This window comes from Thamnophis sirtalis, unplaced genomic scaffold (genome assembly GCF_051295495.1).
Source record: "Thamnophis sirtalis isolate CommonGarterSnake01/CBP01778 unplaced genomic scaffold, rThaSir2_p1.2 scaffold_1, whole genome shotgun sequence".
In the NCBI taxonomy this organism is placed as follows: domain Eukaryota; kingdom Metazoa; phylum Chordata; class Lepidosauria; order Squamata; family Natricidae; genus Thamnophis; species Thamnophis sirtalis.
The window spans coordinates 15,678,611-15,697,342 of record NW_028261381.1 but is presented as its reverse complement, the minus strand read 5'-3'; the positions used below and the strand labels follow the sequence as shown (position 1 = coordinate 15,697,342).

The window sequence follows — 18,732 nt, the reverse complement described above, 5'->3', positions numbered from 1 at the left end:
TCAAATTATCTATCATTCAAATCAGGGAAGTTGTGTAACCTGCTTCCATAGGTTTAGTTGGCTTGCAAGCAGAAACTACAGGAATTATCATTCAGGAATTCAAAGCTATGTTTAGAATGTGACATAATTGAAGAAATGGTGCTAAGTGAGTTTTATGTGGGGGGGAGTAGGACGACAGTCTAAAAGGCATGCAGAATATCATACAAATGCACTAACATTCAGAATCTTTAGAATGTCAGAGTCCTATCTCAGAGGGCTTTCCCGATGGGAATTTCCTCATGTCTACTTTTACTTATACAGTGGTACCTTGGTACTCAATTTGAAACTCATCAAATTTGGTACGCAATGCATTTTGACACACACACACAAATTGTCCTGCATTCATTGTTTGCTTGGTACGCAAAACCTGGCTGTTCCGACAGGCCTGGGGCTAAAGAGCTTTTGCCCCCCCTCCTCGAATGGTATGGCTGTTGTGTGCTTTTAAATTGTGTATTGTTATGTTCGTCTTTTTATCCCCTGTCTGTACCCCCTTCCCTGACTTGAATTGTGAGCTGCCCTGAGTCCCCTTCGGGGGGGAAAGGGCGGCATATAAATGTAATAAATCCAATCCAATCCAATCCAATCCAATCCACAAGGTAGAATTTGTTGCTGTCAACTGCCTTGTGACTCATTACGTTATTCCTTATGGGTAAAATTTGTTTAATACTCATTTTTAGTACTCATCCCACCTTCCGAAAACAATTGATGAGTACCAACCTACCATTGTATTCCATTTTTAAAAATATTTTATACTGTCTTATTTTTTAAAAAAATCATGGATGTTTTAACCTGAACTTCTTAAGTAATAATTTTGGTTGCACCAAAATAAGGTTTAATAAACAAATACACACCATCCTAACTTAGAAGAGCTACTTCTTCCATGGCTCCTGCTCTCTGGAATATCTTCCTACTTGAGGTGAGGTCTGTTGGTCAACCGGAAGGGTATTAAAACCTGTCTCTGCACGTGCATGGAAGCGCCAAAAGCTTAAAGCACAGGTAAAGAGCGCGAGAGGGTGGGTGGGCCCTCCGGAGCACCGTACCAGAACGGTACCCAGTGCTCCAGGCAGGATCTGGCACACCCATACCGGGGCATACCGCCTGCAACTCACACTGTGTAGTTCGCATCTTATTCTGATTCCAGAATCTTAAATAACATTTTTGAATAAGGAAGAACAACTGTGTCAATATCCATCTCTCTAATTTTTTTCCTTAAAAAAAGAGATCGATTAAATACAGAGATGGAGCTGAGAGGGGGGGAGACAAGACAAACACGGTACCATTTCAAAGAAAAGTATTTATTTAAATGTATTGTGGGAAGTTATCATCCAGCCCTCTCCCAGAAAAATGAAATATCCTAGGAAATATTGAAAAGGCAGAATTTCTCTGGATATGAAAAGAAAGAAACATGTTTTAAAAGACAGAATAGTTGCCTGTAGCCTCCTGCCCATCCCCACTGTTAATGGGCCATTAAGAAGGCCAAGCTAGTCCCTTTTACATAATAAAGACTTCTCCAATGCAGCCCCAGAGGGGATGGGAGTAAAGGCATGATAATATTGGCCCTTTACTCAACTGACCACATGGCATCTGAGAACTCAACTAAACCTGGATTCAAAACACAGCCCAGAAAGTTGCCCCTGCATGGCCCCATGGGAGTCTGACAACCAATCAGAATACATTTCTTACACAGGAACAGGAAACAGAGAGGTGGGACTAAACAGGTTATAAAAAGCCTAGCAAGCCCCTCCTTCAGTCCTTCTCTTCTTCTCCACCAACATTGAAGCATGTGATCACCTTTTCTGTTCAGGGCTCAAGTCATGTGGTCCTGTCCAACAATAAACCATCTTTCCAAGCAGCCTCCGTGTCTCCAGTGTCTTTTTCCCCACTTGGAGCCGAATCCAGAAGGACATTTCTTTCATCAGTATAAACTGACATTTAAACACCATTATAGTTCTGGTTAGCATACAAAACAATTAAAATAAAACAATTTAGATGAAGTACAAAAAAGAACCAATAGTTTACAGTTCATATAACCCAGAAGGTGGGGTCTGTCTTCTATTCTATGAGCCAAGGTGGCGCAGTGGTTAAATGCAGCACTGCAGGCTACTTCAGCTGACTGCAGTTCTGCAGTTCAGCTGTTCAAATCTCACCGGCTCAGGGTTGACTCAGCCTTCCATCCTTCCGAGGTGGGTAAAATGAGGACCTGGATTGTTGTTGGGGGCAATATGCTGACTCTGTAAACCGCTTAGAGAGGGCTGAAAGCCCTATGAAGCGGTATAAAAGTCTAACTGCTATTGCTATTGCTAACTGCTATTCTAACCCAAAGCCTGAGAAGAGCCAGCACTTAAGGACTAGGCCAAATAAAGTCAAGTTGGAGCATAAAAATATCTGGAGGAATCTCATTCCAGCGGACAGACACCAGTAAAATCCATTTTCTCAATTCCATCAGGCTACCATTGCCCAATTGATGGGCCCCAGAGCCCAGGGATGAAAATCAGCAGGTTCTGACAGGTTCTAGAGAACTGGTAATGGATATTTTGAGTCGTTCGAAGAACCAGTAAATACCTCTGGCTGGCCCTAGAGTGGGATGGGAATGGAGATTTTGCAGTATCCTTCCTCTGGCATGCCCATCAATCCAAGCCCACAGAACCGGTAGTAAAAAAAAAAAAAAAAGAATTTCACCACTGCCAGAGCCTGATAGATTGCTTAGCATGAACAGAAACTATAGAAGGTAGGCAAGTGTTAGCCAAGCTCTAACACTCATTATATTTACTGAAGCCCACAGGATTTGGGTTCTTGTATCATTAAACAATCTTTGTTGCTGCAGTTAGTTTTTGACAGAAAGCCAAACCTGCTCCTACATCAGTTTTACTAAGCAGAAATGGGAAACAAATAATGAGTCAAGAGCAGAGTTCAAAATTTGTAGAGGCAAAATATCCTCCCACTGGCATAAATAGCTTGTCTGACTTCCAAAATCAGAAGTAATCTGAAATACAAATGGGATGAGAAATCAAATCGTTTACAGCTCAATCGAGTTTTTGAGTTTATCTTTCAAAACCAACCAAATCACACTACACCTGGCCAATATTCTTGTTCTTTAGGTTGCTGCGATCTTGACAGAGATGTTTACAAAGAGGTTCACGAAGCCTCTGGTGTAATATAGGCATATATCTGTTTGGCTGCCTCCCATATACATAATGATATATGGATGGAAAGGACGATACGGTAGACACGTTAATAAGGTTTTATGGATGAATTTCAAAAAGCTAGGCAAATTCGAGCCTAACTAGGATTTACTTTAACCTTAAACTGTCTATTGACCTTACCCCATTTCTAAGAGGTCTGTAAGGGGTGTGCTTAAGCGCACCATCATGCCCACCGTCCCTGTCTTACTGTCCCCATTTATTTGTATCCATTTCATCCAGACTCATATTTATTCTTATATCTATTGTAGGAAGTTATCACCCAGCCTAGATACTAGGTAACTAGGAAGTTATCTCCTAGAAAAAATGAAATATCCTAGGAAATATTGAAAAGGCAGAATATTTCTCTGGATGTGAAAAGGAAGAAACATGTTTTAAAAGACAGAATAGTTGCCTGCAGCTTCCTGCCCATCCCCTTCTGTCAATGAGCCATTAAAGCCTGAGCTAGTCCACTTTACATAATAAAGAGTTCTCCCCTTCAGATCCAGGGGGGATGGGATTAAGGCATGATAATATTGGCCCTTTACCCAACTCACCACATGGCATCTGAGAACTCAACCAAATCTGGATTCAAAACGCAGTCTAGAGAGTTGCCCCTGCATGGCCCCATGGGAGTCTAACAACCAATCAGAATACAAGATCAAGATCAAAGGCCAGAGAGGGCATAAAACTAGGGACTAAGCTTCTCTTCCTCCCTTCCCTTCTCCACCAATATGTGATCACCTTTTCTGTTCAGGGCTCAAGCCATGTGGTCCTGTCCACCATTAAAACCATCTTTCCAAACAGCCTCCGTGTCTCCAGTGTCTTTTTCCCCACTTGGAGCTGAACACAGAAGGACATTTCTTCCAACACTTGTAAATGATTGACAAATTTAATAAATAAATAAATAAAAATAAATGTCATGGGCACAAGAAAAAGGTCATCAGAGATGTTCCCAGTTAGAGTGAGAAGTTTTTTTTAAAAAAAATCCAGAAAACACCAATAAAGGAGACTATTTGTGGCTCAGGGTTGAGATGAGGGGGTCCTCTCATGAGCTTGGTGGGTTTTTTGCAGATGTTTCATTACCCAAACTGCGTAACATCATCAGCGCTGATGTTATTACCTAGTTTGGTAATGAAACGTCAGCAAAAAAAAAAAAAAAAAACAAGCAAGCTGAGAGAGGGGGCGGGGACAGAGAGAGAGAGAGAGAGGACCTCCCAATCCAGAAGACAATAGCAGATTCCCTTCCGCGGGCCCAACTAGGAATGTCGTAGGTATAGAGACGGACTTGAAAAGGAAGGCGTGGATTCGGCACGCTTCGCCCTTTCAATCTCGCCCTAATCCCGCCTCCCGCCCTCTATTCCCTCCCCACCCGACTTCGCAATCGGAAGAAAGAACTCCGTGACGTAATACACAAAGAGCTACCCTCGCGAAATGCATTGTGGGCTTTATGCAATGAATACATTCGCCGGGGCTGCGGTGCGCCGCCGCCGCCTCCACTTTGCGCAGCCGCACTTCCGTCTTGCGTTTCCGCCGCTTTTCTTCACTTGACGGCCTGTCGCAAAACTGGGGCATTTCTTCCGGCCGGGCTCCCTCCTCCACGCTCGTTTCGTCACTCGCTCGTCGGTCGCCCCCTCCGCTTCTCCCTTGCCGTTAAGTCAAAGCGAGCGGCTGCTTTTCCCTCAGGGCCTTTTTTTTTTCTCCCTCCCTCTCCCCCTCCCCGCCCCGAAATGCCCCCGAAGAAACCGCCCCCGGCAGCGGCAGCGGGGAATAAAAAAGCGGATCAGAAGAAGAAGGAGAAGATAATTGAGGTGAGTCCCTCGGGCCCCTTCACCGTGAGAGGCTTCCCGCGTGGCTCCCGGTTGTTTCTCCCTGCCTGCCTGCCTGTGGCAAAGGAGCATTGGCGGGGAAAAGGGAAACGGACTTATCCTCTCCCTGACAAGCCAGTTTGCCGCCTGGAGGGGTATAAATGGAGGGCGGTTGGGGCCCGACGGGCTTTGGCTCCTCCTTGGGTTTAGATCACTTTTAGTAGAGGGGAAAATGTGTAGAGGAAGTCGCCCCCTTTTTTGTGAGTGTTTCCCCTTCCTTAGGGACCCCGGGGTGGGGGGGGGGGGAGAAAGAGTTTACTTACCGCCATAATTGAGCCCAGAATGTATATTGTGAAGTGAGAAATTTTGTTAAGTGAGTTTTTCCCCATTTTACGACTTTTCTTGCCACGGTTGTTAAGTGAATAGATGCAGATAAGAATTTAACATGGCTAAAATACAAATAGAAATGTTTTGCATGCGACATTAACGCATGGTATTCTTGGTCACTGCCACAGCAGATGAACTTACGACCTCAGCTGAGCCCAGAATGTATGTTGCTACAGTGAGAAATTTGTTAAGTGAGGCTTGTCCTGTTTTACGAATTTTCTTGTCACAGTTGTTAAGCGAATCACTGCAGTTAAGTTACTAACACGGGGTGTTAAAGTGGATCTGGCTTCCCCATTGAGTTTGATTATCAGAAGGGTGCAAAAGGGAATCACATAACTCTGGGACACTGCAACCATCATAAATATGAGTCGGTTGCCAAGCATCTGAGTTTTGATCACATAACTGTGAGGATAGTGCAATCGTGAAAAATGGTCATAAGTCACTTTTTTCAATCCTGTTGTAACTTTGAAAGGTCACTAAACAAGCTGCTGTAAGTCGAGAACTACCTGTTGACTAGGCATCAAGACTTTTGTGGGTCCTGTTAAGATTTTAAAAGCATATGTAGGTAACTTTAAGCAACAGTATATTTAGAGAAATGCAACTGGCTATATGTTACTCGCTAAAGAAACTTTTAGAGACCTTGTTTTTTTTATCTCAGTCTTAGTTTGAAGCCTGGGATGATGATGAAAAAAAATAGATGTAAAGAAGCCAAGGCATCTGTTCACCTTTGTAACTGATGCTGGAATTAATTTTGGACTGTATAAAAATGTTCCTAATTGTAGGTAGCTTTCTCAGAATCATTCTATATCCCGCTACTATTATGGATTTATTACCCACTTATGTTTTGTTTTAGATACTAAAAAGAATGACGTTTATGGGAATAATTTAATCCTTATAATGGCAGTCCTGTGTGGTTTCTCAGTGTAACTGAGAAAGATAAGGAATGGTGCAAAGTCACCCAGTGAACTTTGTGAGTGAATATTTGAGCCAAGGCTTCGCTGGTTCTCCATATTGGCTGGCTGAAATTACAGAGATTTATGAAAAGAGCTGGTTCACAAGCCCCAGAGAATCCTTTCATAGAAGTTAAAAATTGAAAAAGATTTTTTAAATTTTTTTTTACTTGCCTAGGCTAAAAAATTCAACTCTGTTAATAGGAAGAATTATTGAGCACAGCTGGAGTTCTGCTACAAACACATTTCAAGGAATTAACACCATCAATTAAAGTATCAGGCTTAAAGTTCTGTTTTGTACCTATATACAACATAATGCACATTGGAGTTGGTTATAATTAAACCTATATGGAGTAACAGTTTTCCTTCCATGAATAGATTTGTACTGTGGAGGTTCATGGGATTCTTTGTCAGGGTCAATGCAATTTATTTCTGTGAAGTAATTTGCATTGGCTTTATAAATAGTTGGGACCAATGCTGCAGGATACAGCATGCACTAAAACAACTTTTCCTGGAAGATATTTGGCAAGTGCCTAAGGGGCTCCAGGCCTTATGGCTCTGTTGCTCAAGTGCACAGAGTTCCACTCAGACCACCTCAACCCAGAAACACTTTGGTGAGTGGTGAAGAAAGAAGAATCTCATCTCAGTCTTCTCCTGTAGAACCTTGTGCTGGAGCACTTTGCCTTGAAGGGGCTGCAGAGCAGCTTCGAGGGAAACATTGCCTAAATCTTTGAAACAAGACATCTTTTTAAAGCTTTGGACGGCCTTTATATAACAATTGCATGAAGCCAAATTTATTTTGAACTATTGTATGATTTACACTGATAATTTATGATGCTGCGAGAGGGAATAATGTATTGGGCCTCTAAAAAGTTTTAGTGGTGCAACAGCTCAGATGATATGTCATCTTAAATCTCGTGGCAAAACTGATAGGACTGGATTTTGTGCAAAGACAAATTCTGTTAATATTTCCTGGAATAGTAATCAAGGATATCAGTGTTCATCCACAAGACTAATATTCTATTATAGTTTACCAAAATGAATACAGTAATAAATATTTTTAGACTTGAGGTTATTAATATAGGGCAGCGATGGCGAACCTTTTTTGGCTTGCGTGCCATAAGTGGGGGGGAGCTCAGGGGGGTCATCTGCAGGCGTGCTGCACCCATAATGCAATGTGTGACACCCCCCAGTGTGTATGCGTGCACTACAGGCGCGACACCCCCCATTTTTGCATGCTTTTTTTGCCCTCCCCAGGCTCCAGAGGCTTTATAGGAGCATGCGGAGGGTGAAAACAGCCTCCCCCCCCCCCCCGGAAGCCCTCTGGAGGCTTCAGGGACCTTCAGGAGGCTTCCCTGAAGCCTCCGGAGCAGTCAAAACGACCCTGGGAGCAAACAGGAAGTCCGTTCCCGAACTTCCAGTTTGCCCGTAGGGCCAGGTTTTTTGCGCTCCGGAGGTTCAGAGAAGCTTATAGGCCTCCGGGGGGGGAGGCTCTTTTTGCCCTCCTCAGGTCCTTATAAAGCCTCTGGAGCCTGGGGAGGGTGAAAAATGGCTTTAAAAAAGGGTGAACTCAGCTGGCCAGCATGCGCGCTGGCCAGCTGACAGAGCAGTGCCTCGTGTGCCCCAACAAATGGCTTCGTGTGCCACCTGTGGCACGCATACCATTGGTACGCCATCACTAATATAGGGCATTAAAACAACCTGTGGACTTGGTTATATTATTATATAGAGCTGTGTAAGTGAATGATACTTCAGGGCCTTCTCAGCAGTAGCCCCGACCCTTTGGAACGAGCTCCCCGTGGAGATTCGTACCCTCTCCACCGTCCAAGCCTTCCGCATAGCCTTGAAGAACTGGCTCGCCCGTCAGGCCTGGGGATAGGATAGTTACCCCTCCCGAATGATGAATGTATGTTGCCTGCTATTTTATTACATGTTTTGTCCTAATGTCTGTATTCCCCCTTCCCAGTTTTTGTGTGAGCCGCCCTGAGTCCCCTCAGGGAAAAGGGCGGCCTACAAATTCTAATAAAATTCTAAAAAAAAAAAAAATTCTAAAAATTCTAACTTAATAAAATATCTCACAAGTCCATTTTTCAAAGAATTTAAAATTAAATTGGAAACAGTGAAACTACAGAGGAAAAGAATGGAAGGCATGGGAAGAATATAGGATTATTTCAATTATGTATACTTTGTTTCAGCTTAAGTAAGGTTCGAAAGAGACTAGTTTTAATGGGCTCAAGAAAGAAAAGGTTAGCTGTGACTATTACCTCTTAAGAGAGTAGTAGAGGAAGGGTAATACTGTGAAAAGGAACAAAACATCGGAAGAAAGTGGTTTGATTCTGTGATATTTAAAATCTTAAGCAGTGTAAGGCTTTACATCAGTTGCCATACTCAGGCTTTCTTGGAATAACTCAACACACTATTGCAGTTTTTTAGATATTATAAAAAACACTCTTGAATCACTTTATATCTGAAAAAAATAATTTCCTACTTTGATGATGGCAGTGCTAGACATGAAAGAAATGATCACGCTACTAATTTGTTAAAACTGATGTACAATTTCAGATTAATTTGCTAGGGAGAAAGTGTTCCTCTTGCTTAAATTTTAATCATTCTCCAGTAAAGTCTAAGGTATCATTTTTGCTCCTGTCGCTCTTGTTAATTTCTTTATAAGGTATTATACAAAATATTTGCAAAATTTATAAACTTCAGAATAAGGCAAAGATAAAGTAATAATTAGAACACACAGTGCTATGGATATAATATTAATTGAACTCATTTTTTAAAAAGTTAGGGATTTATCTTACTATCTTCTAACAGGGTTTGAGAAGTTTGAATATCTTGCTAAAAATAGAAATTGATAACTTGATTGTTGTTGCCAAAGAAAGGTTAGAGACAGTTTCAAGATTTGTGGAATCATTTGGAGTAAAAAATAAGTTAACCTATAAAAATGTGGGATTTAACTGGTTGAACTGTAACACTGTAGCAGAGAAAAACCAAAGAGGTATTCAGATCTATATTAAGGCTGTTTGCATATTATGTTATATGAAGGGAAATAAAAATGCTTAAAAGCTTCCACCTTAATTATGTTCAAATAAATCATTGTAGTGGATCAGCTACTTTAATAGCCTGATATTGTTGTTGATAGAATTTTAGGGTATATGCACAGTTCTATTTCATTTTTCTTTTTAGCTTTCTTTGTATACAGAATATTTTGCTTCAGTTTTATTGTCACCTAGGCATGTTTATTACAATCCTGAGTCTGCAGGGCTTTGAGAAATTAAAAACTTTCAGTTATTTTAATGACCAATTTAAAATATCCAAATTTTATTTATGACCGAAGACCAAACACAATAGCCAACTGTATTTATATGGATATAACCACCAGACAGTGTGTCTGGGAAGAAAATGTATGTATGTATGTATGTATGTATGTATGTATGTATGTATGTATTTGTATGTATGTATGTATGTATGTATGTATGTATGTATGTATATATGTATGTCTTTGGTTATTTGGGTTTTCTCCCGCGTAAAATTGGAAGTGTCTTGGCGACGTTTCAATGAAGTCTCATTCGTCATCTTCAGGCTTGTTTGCCCGGCTTGGTGCTTCCAGGAGCATTGTGAGATCTCAGCGGTTTCTTCCTTTTAACTGCCAGTGAGGGTTTGAGCCGGTTGGGTGGGAGCTTGGCTGTGTTCTGATTGGGTGGAGGTGTGTTCTGATTAAAGTTAAAAGGTTAAAAGTTAAAAGGAAGAAACAGCTGAGATCTCACATTGCTCCTGGAAGCACCAAGCCGAGCAAACAAGCCTGAAGATGACGAATGAGACTTTGTTGAAACGTCGCCAAGACACTTCAAATTTTACGCGGGAGAAAACCCGAATAACCAAAGACCTCCATACTAACTCCCGCAAAAACCTCAGTGTGTGTGTGTATGTGTGTGTGTGTAATATATATATATATATATATATATATATATATATATATATATATATATATATATATATATATATATATATATATATATATATTGCAAGAAATTGGACTGATGGATAAGGAAGAAATAAGTTTTGATTGGCATTTCAAAACTTGGCATTTCTCATTAAAAAATGCTGTTTTATTAATCAAGTGGACGTACTCTTGAATGTTAATTGTATTCTAACAAAACAAAAATGGTTTTAGTTAGAGTTCTTACTAGGGATAAATTTCAAAAACTGGATTGCTTTACATAAATTTTGTAAAATGTAATGCTAATACTCATGCAAATATTTCAAATTTAGGATAAAACATTTGGCTTAAAGAACAAGAAAGGAGCAAAACAACAAAAGTTTATCAAGGCAGTGACCCACCAAGTTAAATTTGGTCAACAAAACCCACGTCAGGTAAGTAAATATTTATAGGCTTTCTTCTTTTCCCTTTGCACATATCGTGATTGGATTGCTTCTTTATTATATCTATAGTTATAGCCATATGGCTATGGGTAGTATAATTATATACTAAATTAAATATTAAACCATTACTTATGTATATTAATGATGATATGCTTTACTAGGCTGCTCAAGTAGATGGTGACAAAAAATTAAAGAAAGATGATAAGAAGAAAGAATTACAAGAACTAAATGAGCTTTTCAAACCTGTAGTTGCAGCTCAAAAAATAAGTAAAGGTAATTTTCTTAATAAATTACATTTTTTTAGTGTGCACTTCAGGTTTGTTTGTTAAATGTGAAAAAAATACACTAAACAATGTGTAAATTTTACAGGAGCAGATCCAAAATCAGTAGTCTGTGCCTTCTTCAAGCAAGGGCAGTGCACAAAAGGAGACAAGTGCAAATTCTCTCATGACTTGTCTTTAGAGAGAAAGTGCGAAAAGAGAAGTGTCTACATTGATGCACGAGATGAGGAGCTTGAAAAAGGTAGGTTATTTCTGAAAAACAGTTCTATAAGTTAATATAAATAATATTTATTGGGGTAGATATTTTCTTAGATGCAGCTTTGTAAGTAGCTGTGAGATCTGTTTTCTACCATTTTAACAAGGTATTTCTTGGTTACCTGTCATTTCAGGACAATAATAATAAAAATTATAAATAATTATTTAAAACCCAACTCATCATGCTTTCCATAAAGGCTTCCATAATAACAGAAACAGTGTAGTAGCGTTGTAAGTGCATCTTATTAAGCATGGGATAGTGCTTTTTGTTTACTATAAGGAGATATAAGGAGATCAAACATATTGGATTTTTGTTTTACTCAGACACAGTTCAGTGCTATAACTAAATCTAGACAAATATTTTGACTTTTACAGTTTCATGCATAGTGCATGAAAGTGCAGATTTGCAATTTGTCTCAATGAAAAATTCCAAGTCTTTATCAACCAACTAGGAAAGGGGATTGGGTGACATCACCTGAATACACAGTTCATTAATATAATGCTAAATCATATTCAGTCTAAAATGCCAGCATGAATATTTGCTAAGGTATTCAAATCAAACATTTACTTTGTTTTATAACATTGCCCCATTGTATGAACTAATTCATACCTAAAGTTTAATATTTCCTTTTGTTCATCTTATATCCTAAATATTCATAAGCATACCGATGAAATCTTTCTCTTTGTCTGGGCATGTAATGGAGAGGTTGTTAATGGTGATTAAGGTGCTTTCTTAAAACATTTCGTGAAACATTTTGCTCTTCTGTCTAGACACAATGGATAACTGGGATGAAAAAAAGCTGGAAGAGGTAGTGAACAAGAAGCATGGGGAAGCTGAAAAGAAAAAACCTAAAACACAAATCGTATGTATTTTTGATTCATAATTAAAGAACTTGTACTAGTTTCTTTAGAGTTACATATTATTTCATTGTGTATTCTCTCCATCTAGAAGAGAAAGTTGCTGATAAAATGAACTGAAATACTCACTGTGTGCTATGGAAGGCTAGTGGAATAATAGCGGAAGGTTTTCAAAACTTCCACGATTCAAAAGTATAGCTTGTTTTAGCCTGGACAAATTAACTTCAGTAATAGCGTATGATCATAATACAATGCAAGGAAATATGGACTCCATAGAATAAGAACTATCTCAGGCATATAATTATTTTGCCATAGATTATTTAATGTTTTCTGGGTGTAATTCCAACTTTGTTTTTACTACTTCTATTTTATTTTAGACATGAAAGGCATGAAGGTGGGCTTGAGATTTATGTAGAGAAAACAAATCCTATTTGAAGGAATGATACATGTGTCAGTATAAAGGAATAATTTTGGAAATATAGGTACTGTATAAACTACCTTTTCCCAATCATAAAGAGCGACATAGTTACTAAGTAACTATGATAATGCTAATATGAATAGAGAATGAGATAACAAATGTAGTAATATCATCTGAAGGGATTGGTGTCAAATACATAATAAGAGCATTTTAACTAAAACAATTACATCTTGGGGGGAAATGAACGTGGGCACTTCATTCTGTGCAAATAAATCAAATATTGCCATATTACATTCTCAAGCTGCTTTAATATTGCTCCAGGCGAATTCATATGTTTGCATTTTGTCCCCAGGAAATAGAAGCATTCTTTTGTGGATATAAAATATAAAACAAAGTTTGATGCTAAATTTTTAATGCAGGTGTGCAAGTATTTCCTTGATGCTATTGAAAGCAATAAATACGGCTGGTTTTGGGTCTGTCCTGGTGGAGGTGACAATTGTATGTACCGCCATGCACTTCCCCCTGGTTTTGTGCTGAAAAAGGACAAAAAGAAAGAAGAAAAAGAAGAAGAAATTTCTTTAGAAGATCTAATAGAAAAAGAGGTAATACAGCCACTTGCCCTGAAATAGAGGGGAAGGAATGCAGTTATTTGGACAATGAAAGTATCCCATTAATTGAGTATAGCTGACAATGTTAAATTTAAAGATATTATTAACTTGCAGTAACTTTTTAATTATTGGGAAAGTTTTATAGCGCTACAGTATTCTATTAGCTTACTTTAAAAAATTAAGCTTTTTTAATTTCTGCAACATTAGACATGAAAATAAATGCTAGTATTTGCCCCAGGGGGCACCCATTTATCTTAACTGGATATCTTTATGATAATAAATTTGTCATTGGATAGTAATAATATGAAATTAATATAGGTGGAGGGTTTTTTAACCTTAATTTTAATTTATACTTTATATTTCCAAGTCCTTGTAGATTCTGGAACCCACAATTTAAAAACATGGTCTGGACTTTGGTTCCAAATAAGCTAGAAATTCAAGGGGTTTACACCATATATACTCACAGACCATCTCTCTGAAAAGATTTGTGATGCATTTAGATTTTAATGTATTAGAGAGAGAGAAAGGAGAAAAAAGGAAGTCTTTTAAGATCCCACTCAGTGTTCATTTTTTATCTTGCAGCGTTCTCTCTTAGGATCAAATGTTACTAAAATTACTTTAGAGTCTTTTCTTGCATGGAAGAAAAGAAAAAGACAAGAAAAAATTGATAAGGCTGAGCAAGATATGGAAAGAAGGAAAGCAGATTTTAAAGCTGGTAAAGCATTGGTGGTATGTTGTTCTTTTTTATATAGCAAAATTAAGCCATAGTATTATTAATGCACGTTATTTTGAAATCCATCTGTCTGTAATTGTTACATATCTGCTTAATGTTGGTCCTTTTCTCCATGGCTAGATCAGCGGGCGTGAAGTGTTTGAGTTCCGTCCAGAACTGGTTGATGCAGATGATGAAGAAGCAGATGATACCCATTATATTCAAGGGGTAGAAGAAGATGAGGTAAAGCAGCTTCAAGAGCAATATGTATATGTGGAAAAAAAGCCCTCCACAATTCAAGCATCCTGTAGTTAAATGCACATGCTAAATTCTTCCATTACTACTTGTTTTAAGGTTGTAGTCCAGTGCACAGGCAATTGAACATCAACATTATTAAATACAGGGATAATTAATTTTGATTATTTTTTTTTTGCTAGAAGAAACACTAATTAGAAAGCCTAATTATGGGAAACCATGTTTCTTCTACTTCAGGTTGATGAACTTGTCCGTGTAAATGATATCGACTTGAATCCTTATGTTCCAAAAGATGTGGATGAGACTGGAATTACTGTAGCTAGTCTGGAACGATTTAGCACATATGCTTCCACTGAGAAAGATGGTAAGGCATTTAAGAACCTGTTTTATGCTAATGGGGAAGATGTTGGTAATTTTTAGATTCTGAATATTATTCTATATTTAATAGTGAATCCCAAAATATGACTCCTATTGCATCTGTAATTTGTTTTGATAATTGAGTTCTTTAAACAGAATACTTTGTAAATACTAATAATCCTATAAAATATTGTTTATTTAAATTACATGTGTAGTCTCCCAACTGTTCGACTAAAAATAAAAAACAGTATTTGAAATGACAGAAAATAAAACATAGGTTAACTAACAAAGTTATATTTAACAGCTATCTGCAAGTCATTTGAGAGAGAAAATAGTGCTTTCAGTAATAAATGAGATAGCATTACTTGCAGAATAAAAGAGACTGGAGATGGCTTGGTCTCCCTAGATTTCAATCTTAGACACCAATTAAATGGCATTATTTTAAAATAAAGAACTGGAATTGAAATACGCAATCCAATTTAAGAACATATGCATGGGAAAATATAAATACAAGGGTTTTTTTCCCCAAAATTACAAAATGTTTCTTAAGTTATCCCGTATAACATAAAAATGTGTGCAAAAACATGATAAAGTTATTTCCAAGTGGAAGAGTCAAAACCTCTTCTTGAAAATAAAGCTAAAGTCCTAAATCTGCCTGCTCAGAAGGAACGTTTTGCAACTTTTGAAATACATACATTTGTCTAGGAGATCAACTCGTAGACTCCTGATTTCTGAAAAGTTTATTTCTAAGTATAATACTTCAATAGTTTTACTTCATAATTTCTTAGCTTTGATATATTTTTCAGGTACATCAGTCTTCTTTAATGATATTAAATATGATTGATGTGTAAATAGAGACAAGTTTGTGTGATCAAGCAACTGACCTTGTGTTGTGTTCAAATCCCGCCTTACACACACAGCCAGTTTAGGGACATTGAGCCAGTCACAATCTCTTAGCCTAGGAAGCAAATAAGGCAAAACCATTGCCGAAATTTAGCCAAGGAAATTGCAGGGACTACTTTGGGCAGTGGCCAGAGATTAACAGGGACTGAAAGACAGACACAGACAGACAGACACACACACACACACACACACACACACACACACACACACACACAAATTATAATAAGAATTTAAAATTTAAATTTAATTTTAAGAATTTTAAATAAGAATATTTTATTTTTCAGACAACAAGTTAAGTGAAGCATCAGGGGGTGGACTTGAAAATGGAGAGCAAAGTGATTTAGATCCTGACAGTGACATGGAAGGCAACCCAGAAAATGGTGTAATTGATGCTGTACCTGTTGATGAAAATCTATTTACTGGCGAGGACTTGGAAGAACTAGAAGAAGAATTAAACACACTTGATTTAGAAGAATGAACAAGCAAATCAAACATTGTCTTCATCTGGTTTATCTAAATTTCTTAAATGGGGTGTTCTTGGTTCCTCATGTGATTCTGGAAAGAACATTAAAGCAGAAATATTTCACCATTTTTTTTCTGATTCAGTCTTAACCAGTTTCATAATAAACTATTCATGTAATACACCGAGAAGATTCCTTTAATATACAGGGATATTGCAATGAAATCTCAAAAGTAGAAGACTAGCTAATTTTCCACAGAATATGAAGTTGAATGTTGCTGTCGGGTCCTTGAGGAGATCAAAGCACAACTGCATCTAAGTTAAGTGTGCTTGAATGATTGAAGTTTATGATACATATATATGTGTATATGTATATATATTGTATAATGGTAACAGATTGAAATGGCTGTTCTCTGTGTTGAAATTGATCAGAATTTTAAAGCAAACATGCTCACGATGGAGACTCATAAGGTGACACTCTAGTATGGGGCTCTGTTTTCCATATTAAACATAACTGACAAAAGTGTAAAATAAAGGCTATATGATTGAAAATATTGGTCCCAGTATACATGCATGTTTTGCAGGCAACAGTAGACTTGAACAAAAGCAGTTTTATAGATGGATGCAGTTTATGCTGTAAACTCGAGGTAGTGGATACTGAATGCAAACGCATATCCCTTCCTTTGGTCGATCTAAAAACCAAACCAAATATCCAGAATGAGCCGTGATTTCCACAACTTTATTCTTGTATCAATATCTACTGTAAATTTTGTGTTAGTTTAGATTTCTGCTTTGAGTCACCTGTCTTACGAGGAGGAATCAAACATTCTTTATTCTCTAGAAGTAAAGTAAAAACAAGTTGCACATAATTGAAACATGAATTACTGTATTACAATGGCATTTCACATAAAATGTATGAGCCAGGTGGATTAATGTTAAATATTTGCTTTGCATTTTGTTTTATGACATTCAGAAGCTATCCTAACATTTTTTTGCGAAGCAATGGTGTAAGAAGGGCTGTCTGACTGTTGTGAACTTTGATGTGTCTTAGAAGTCGGGCTTTTGTATTCATTTCAAAAGTGACTCTTGTGTCTAGCTTGAAATCAACAGCTTATGTACAAATTCAAAAACTTATTATTTGGAAAGAGGATTATGAACACTGGGAATTAAAAGTAATTTCACTGCTTGATCTAGCTGGTAAAAGGCAACTCCTTGCCCCAAATCCAGAGAAATGTGTACTATCTTTTTTTGTTGTAAGTTGATATTTGACTGTAAAAGAGAAGGTTGTAGACTAGTAAATGAAATCTTCCTGGAATTCTATTGGCTTCCAACTGGATTAAGGAAGGAAACAAAGCTGATATAATGTATAGTGAAATGGCTCTTCAAGATTGCCATTATTTTTATACTTCGTGTATAAATTATATAAATGCAAATCCAGTTTCTTCTTTGTCAGTCCTTTTCTCCCTCCAGCCCTTTTTAGATTATTCCTCTTGGTTTTTTTGCCTTAATTTCCCAACTCTGCAGAGACTTATGGACCTAAGCTTACATTTATTTTTTTAAGTACCACAACATATCATAGCATACCTGTTTGCAAAGGGAATATTAATGTAATTGGACATCTTAATATTTTTCCTTTAAAAAAAGTTTGGAAGAATCCTCACAACAAAAATAAATATCCAATAAGCCTATTAATGTTATTTATAGAAAGTGAATTATGATGGCTCTATTTATTTTTCATTATTGTTCATTTTTACTACATCAAACAAACTATAATGAAATATAAATACATTGATTTTTTTTCTGAAAGTGATTTAATTTTTTGACTAATAGATAAAGCTATGCTTTTTTTCCAGGAATCTAAATATTCAGCTCTGTTTCTGCATATAGTAACTTATTAAGAAGCAGGTTTTCATAGATTACTAAACCGTGATTGCATCTAAAATTCTCATCTGTGATTTTGGAAGGAGTATATCAAAATTGGTAAATCACAGTATCTTGCTAAATTTGATAATGTCCTAAATCTGAAAATAAGTTCTTGAGGATAAGAATTTAGGATAAGAGAATTCTGGGTTGTAGCTAAAATCATGTCATATTTGTTGTTTTCATGAACCAAACTCTTCCTTCCAATGAGCCTTAGGATTCCTTGAAATATTGCTTGACAAGTATTTAATAGAACTATTAAAACTTCTATTGAAAAAGATCCAGATTATCAAGATGGAAATGATGTAAATGGTTTAGTGAAGTGCTTTATATTTCTAGTAAAGGAATTTACTGGAATTGACCAAGCAATTTGGTCTGTTTGTTACTATGAGATGGTCCTATGGCAATGACATTTTATATTTTTTAAATTAAGAGTACCTTTCAGAGTCACACAGGAGTCTGAAACAGAATATAGCAGAAAGAGGCCATAGTTTTAAAGGGCTCCAATTCTTCTGAATCAGATTTAAATTGTGCACAGCCCTACAAATACTTCAGGTGCACCCAGAGAACCTTGATTTGCATGTGATTTGTTGACTTGTTTCTAATTAGTTTTTGTGGCATTTCAAAAGAGGTTTTCAAGTCCTAACTTTTAAGGTCAACACAGAATTGGAATTCCATCCACAAAACTTTGCTTACTACAGCAACTTTCAGTTTCTATAAAATCATGTGGATTTGATGTTTCATCAGGATTGGCTTACAGAAATATAGAAGACAGACGGAGAGAGATTAAATTGAAAAAGGTTGAAAAGTTCTTCAAAAGTCAACATTTTTGGAAAGGTAAGTGCATTGGTCATTTATACATTTTGTAAGATGTCAGGATTGTAAACAATGTACTGCCTGATATAATTATTTTAGAATGCTAGAAGAAATATTAGTAAGCTCATGTTTATTATTCA

At 37.3% G+C, this 18,732-nt stretch overlaps 1 protein-coding gene across 1 annotated transcript; it reads left to right on the top strand.

Moving 5' to 3' along the window:
• The first annotated feature begins 4,833 nt into the window (after positions 1-4,833).
• On the top strand, positions 4,834-16,408 carry ZC3H15 (zinc finger CCCH-type containing 15). Its single transcript, XM_014073649.2, has 10 exons — positions 4,834-5,029; positions 10,639-10,740; positions 10,911-11,022; positions 11,119-11,271; positions 12,057-12,148; positions 12,981-13,163; positions 13,752-13,898; positions 14,023-14,124; positions 14,374-14,500; positions 15,681-16,408. The coding sequence occupies exons 1-10, from the start codon at positions 4,949-4,951 to the stop codon at positions 15,872-15,874; spliced, it is 1,293 nt and encodes a 430-aa protein (XP_013929124.2). The 5' UTR covers positions 4,834-4,948; the 3' UTR covers positions 15,875-16,408.
• Positions 16,409-18,732: the final 2,324 nt, after the last annotated feature.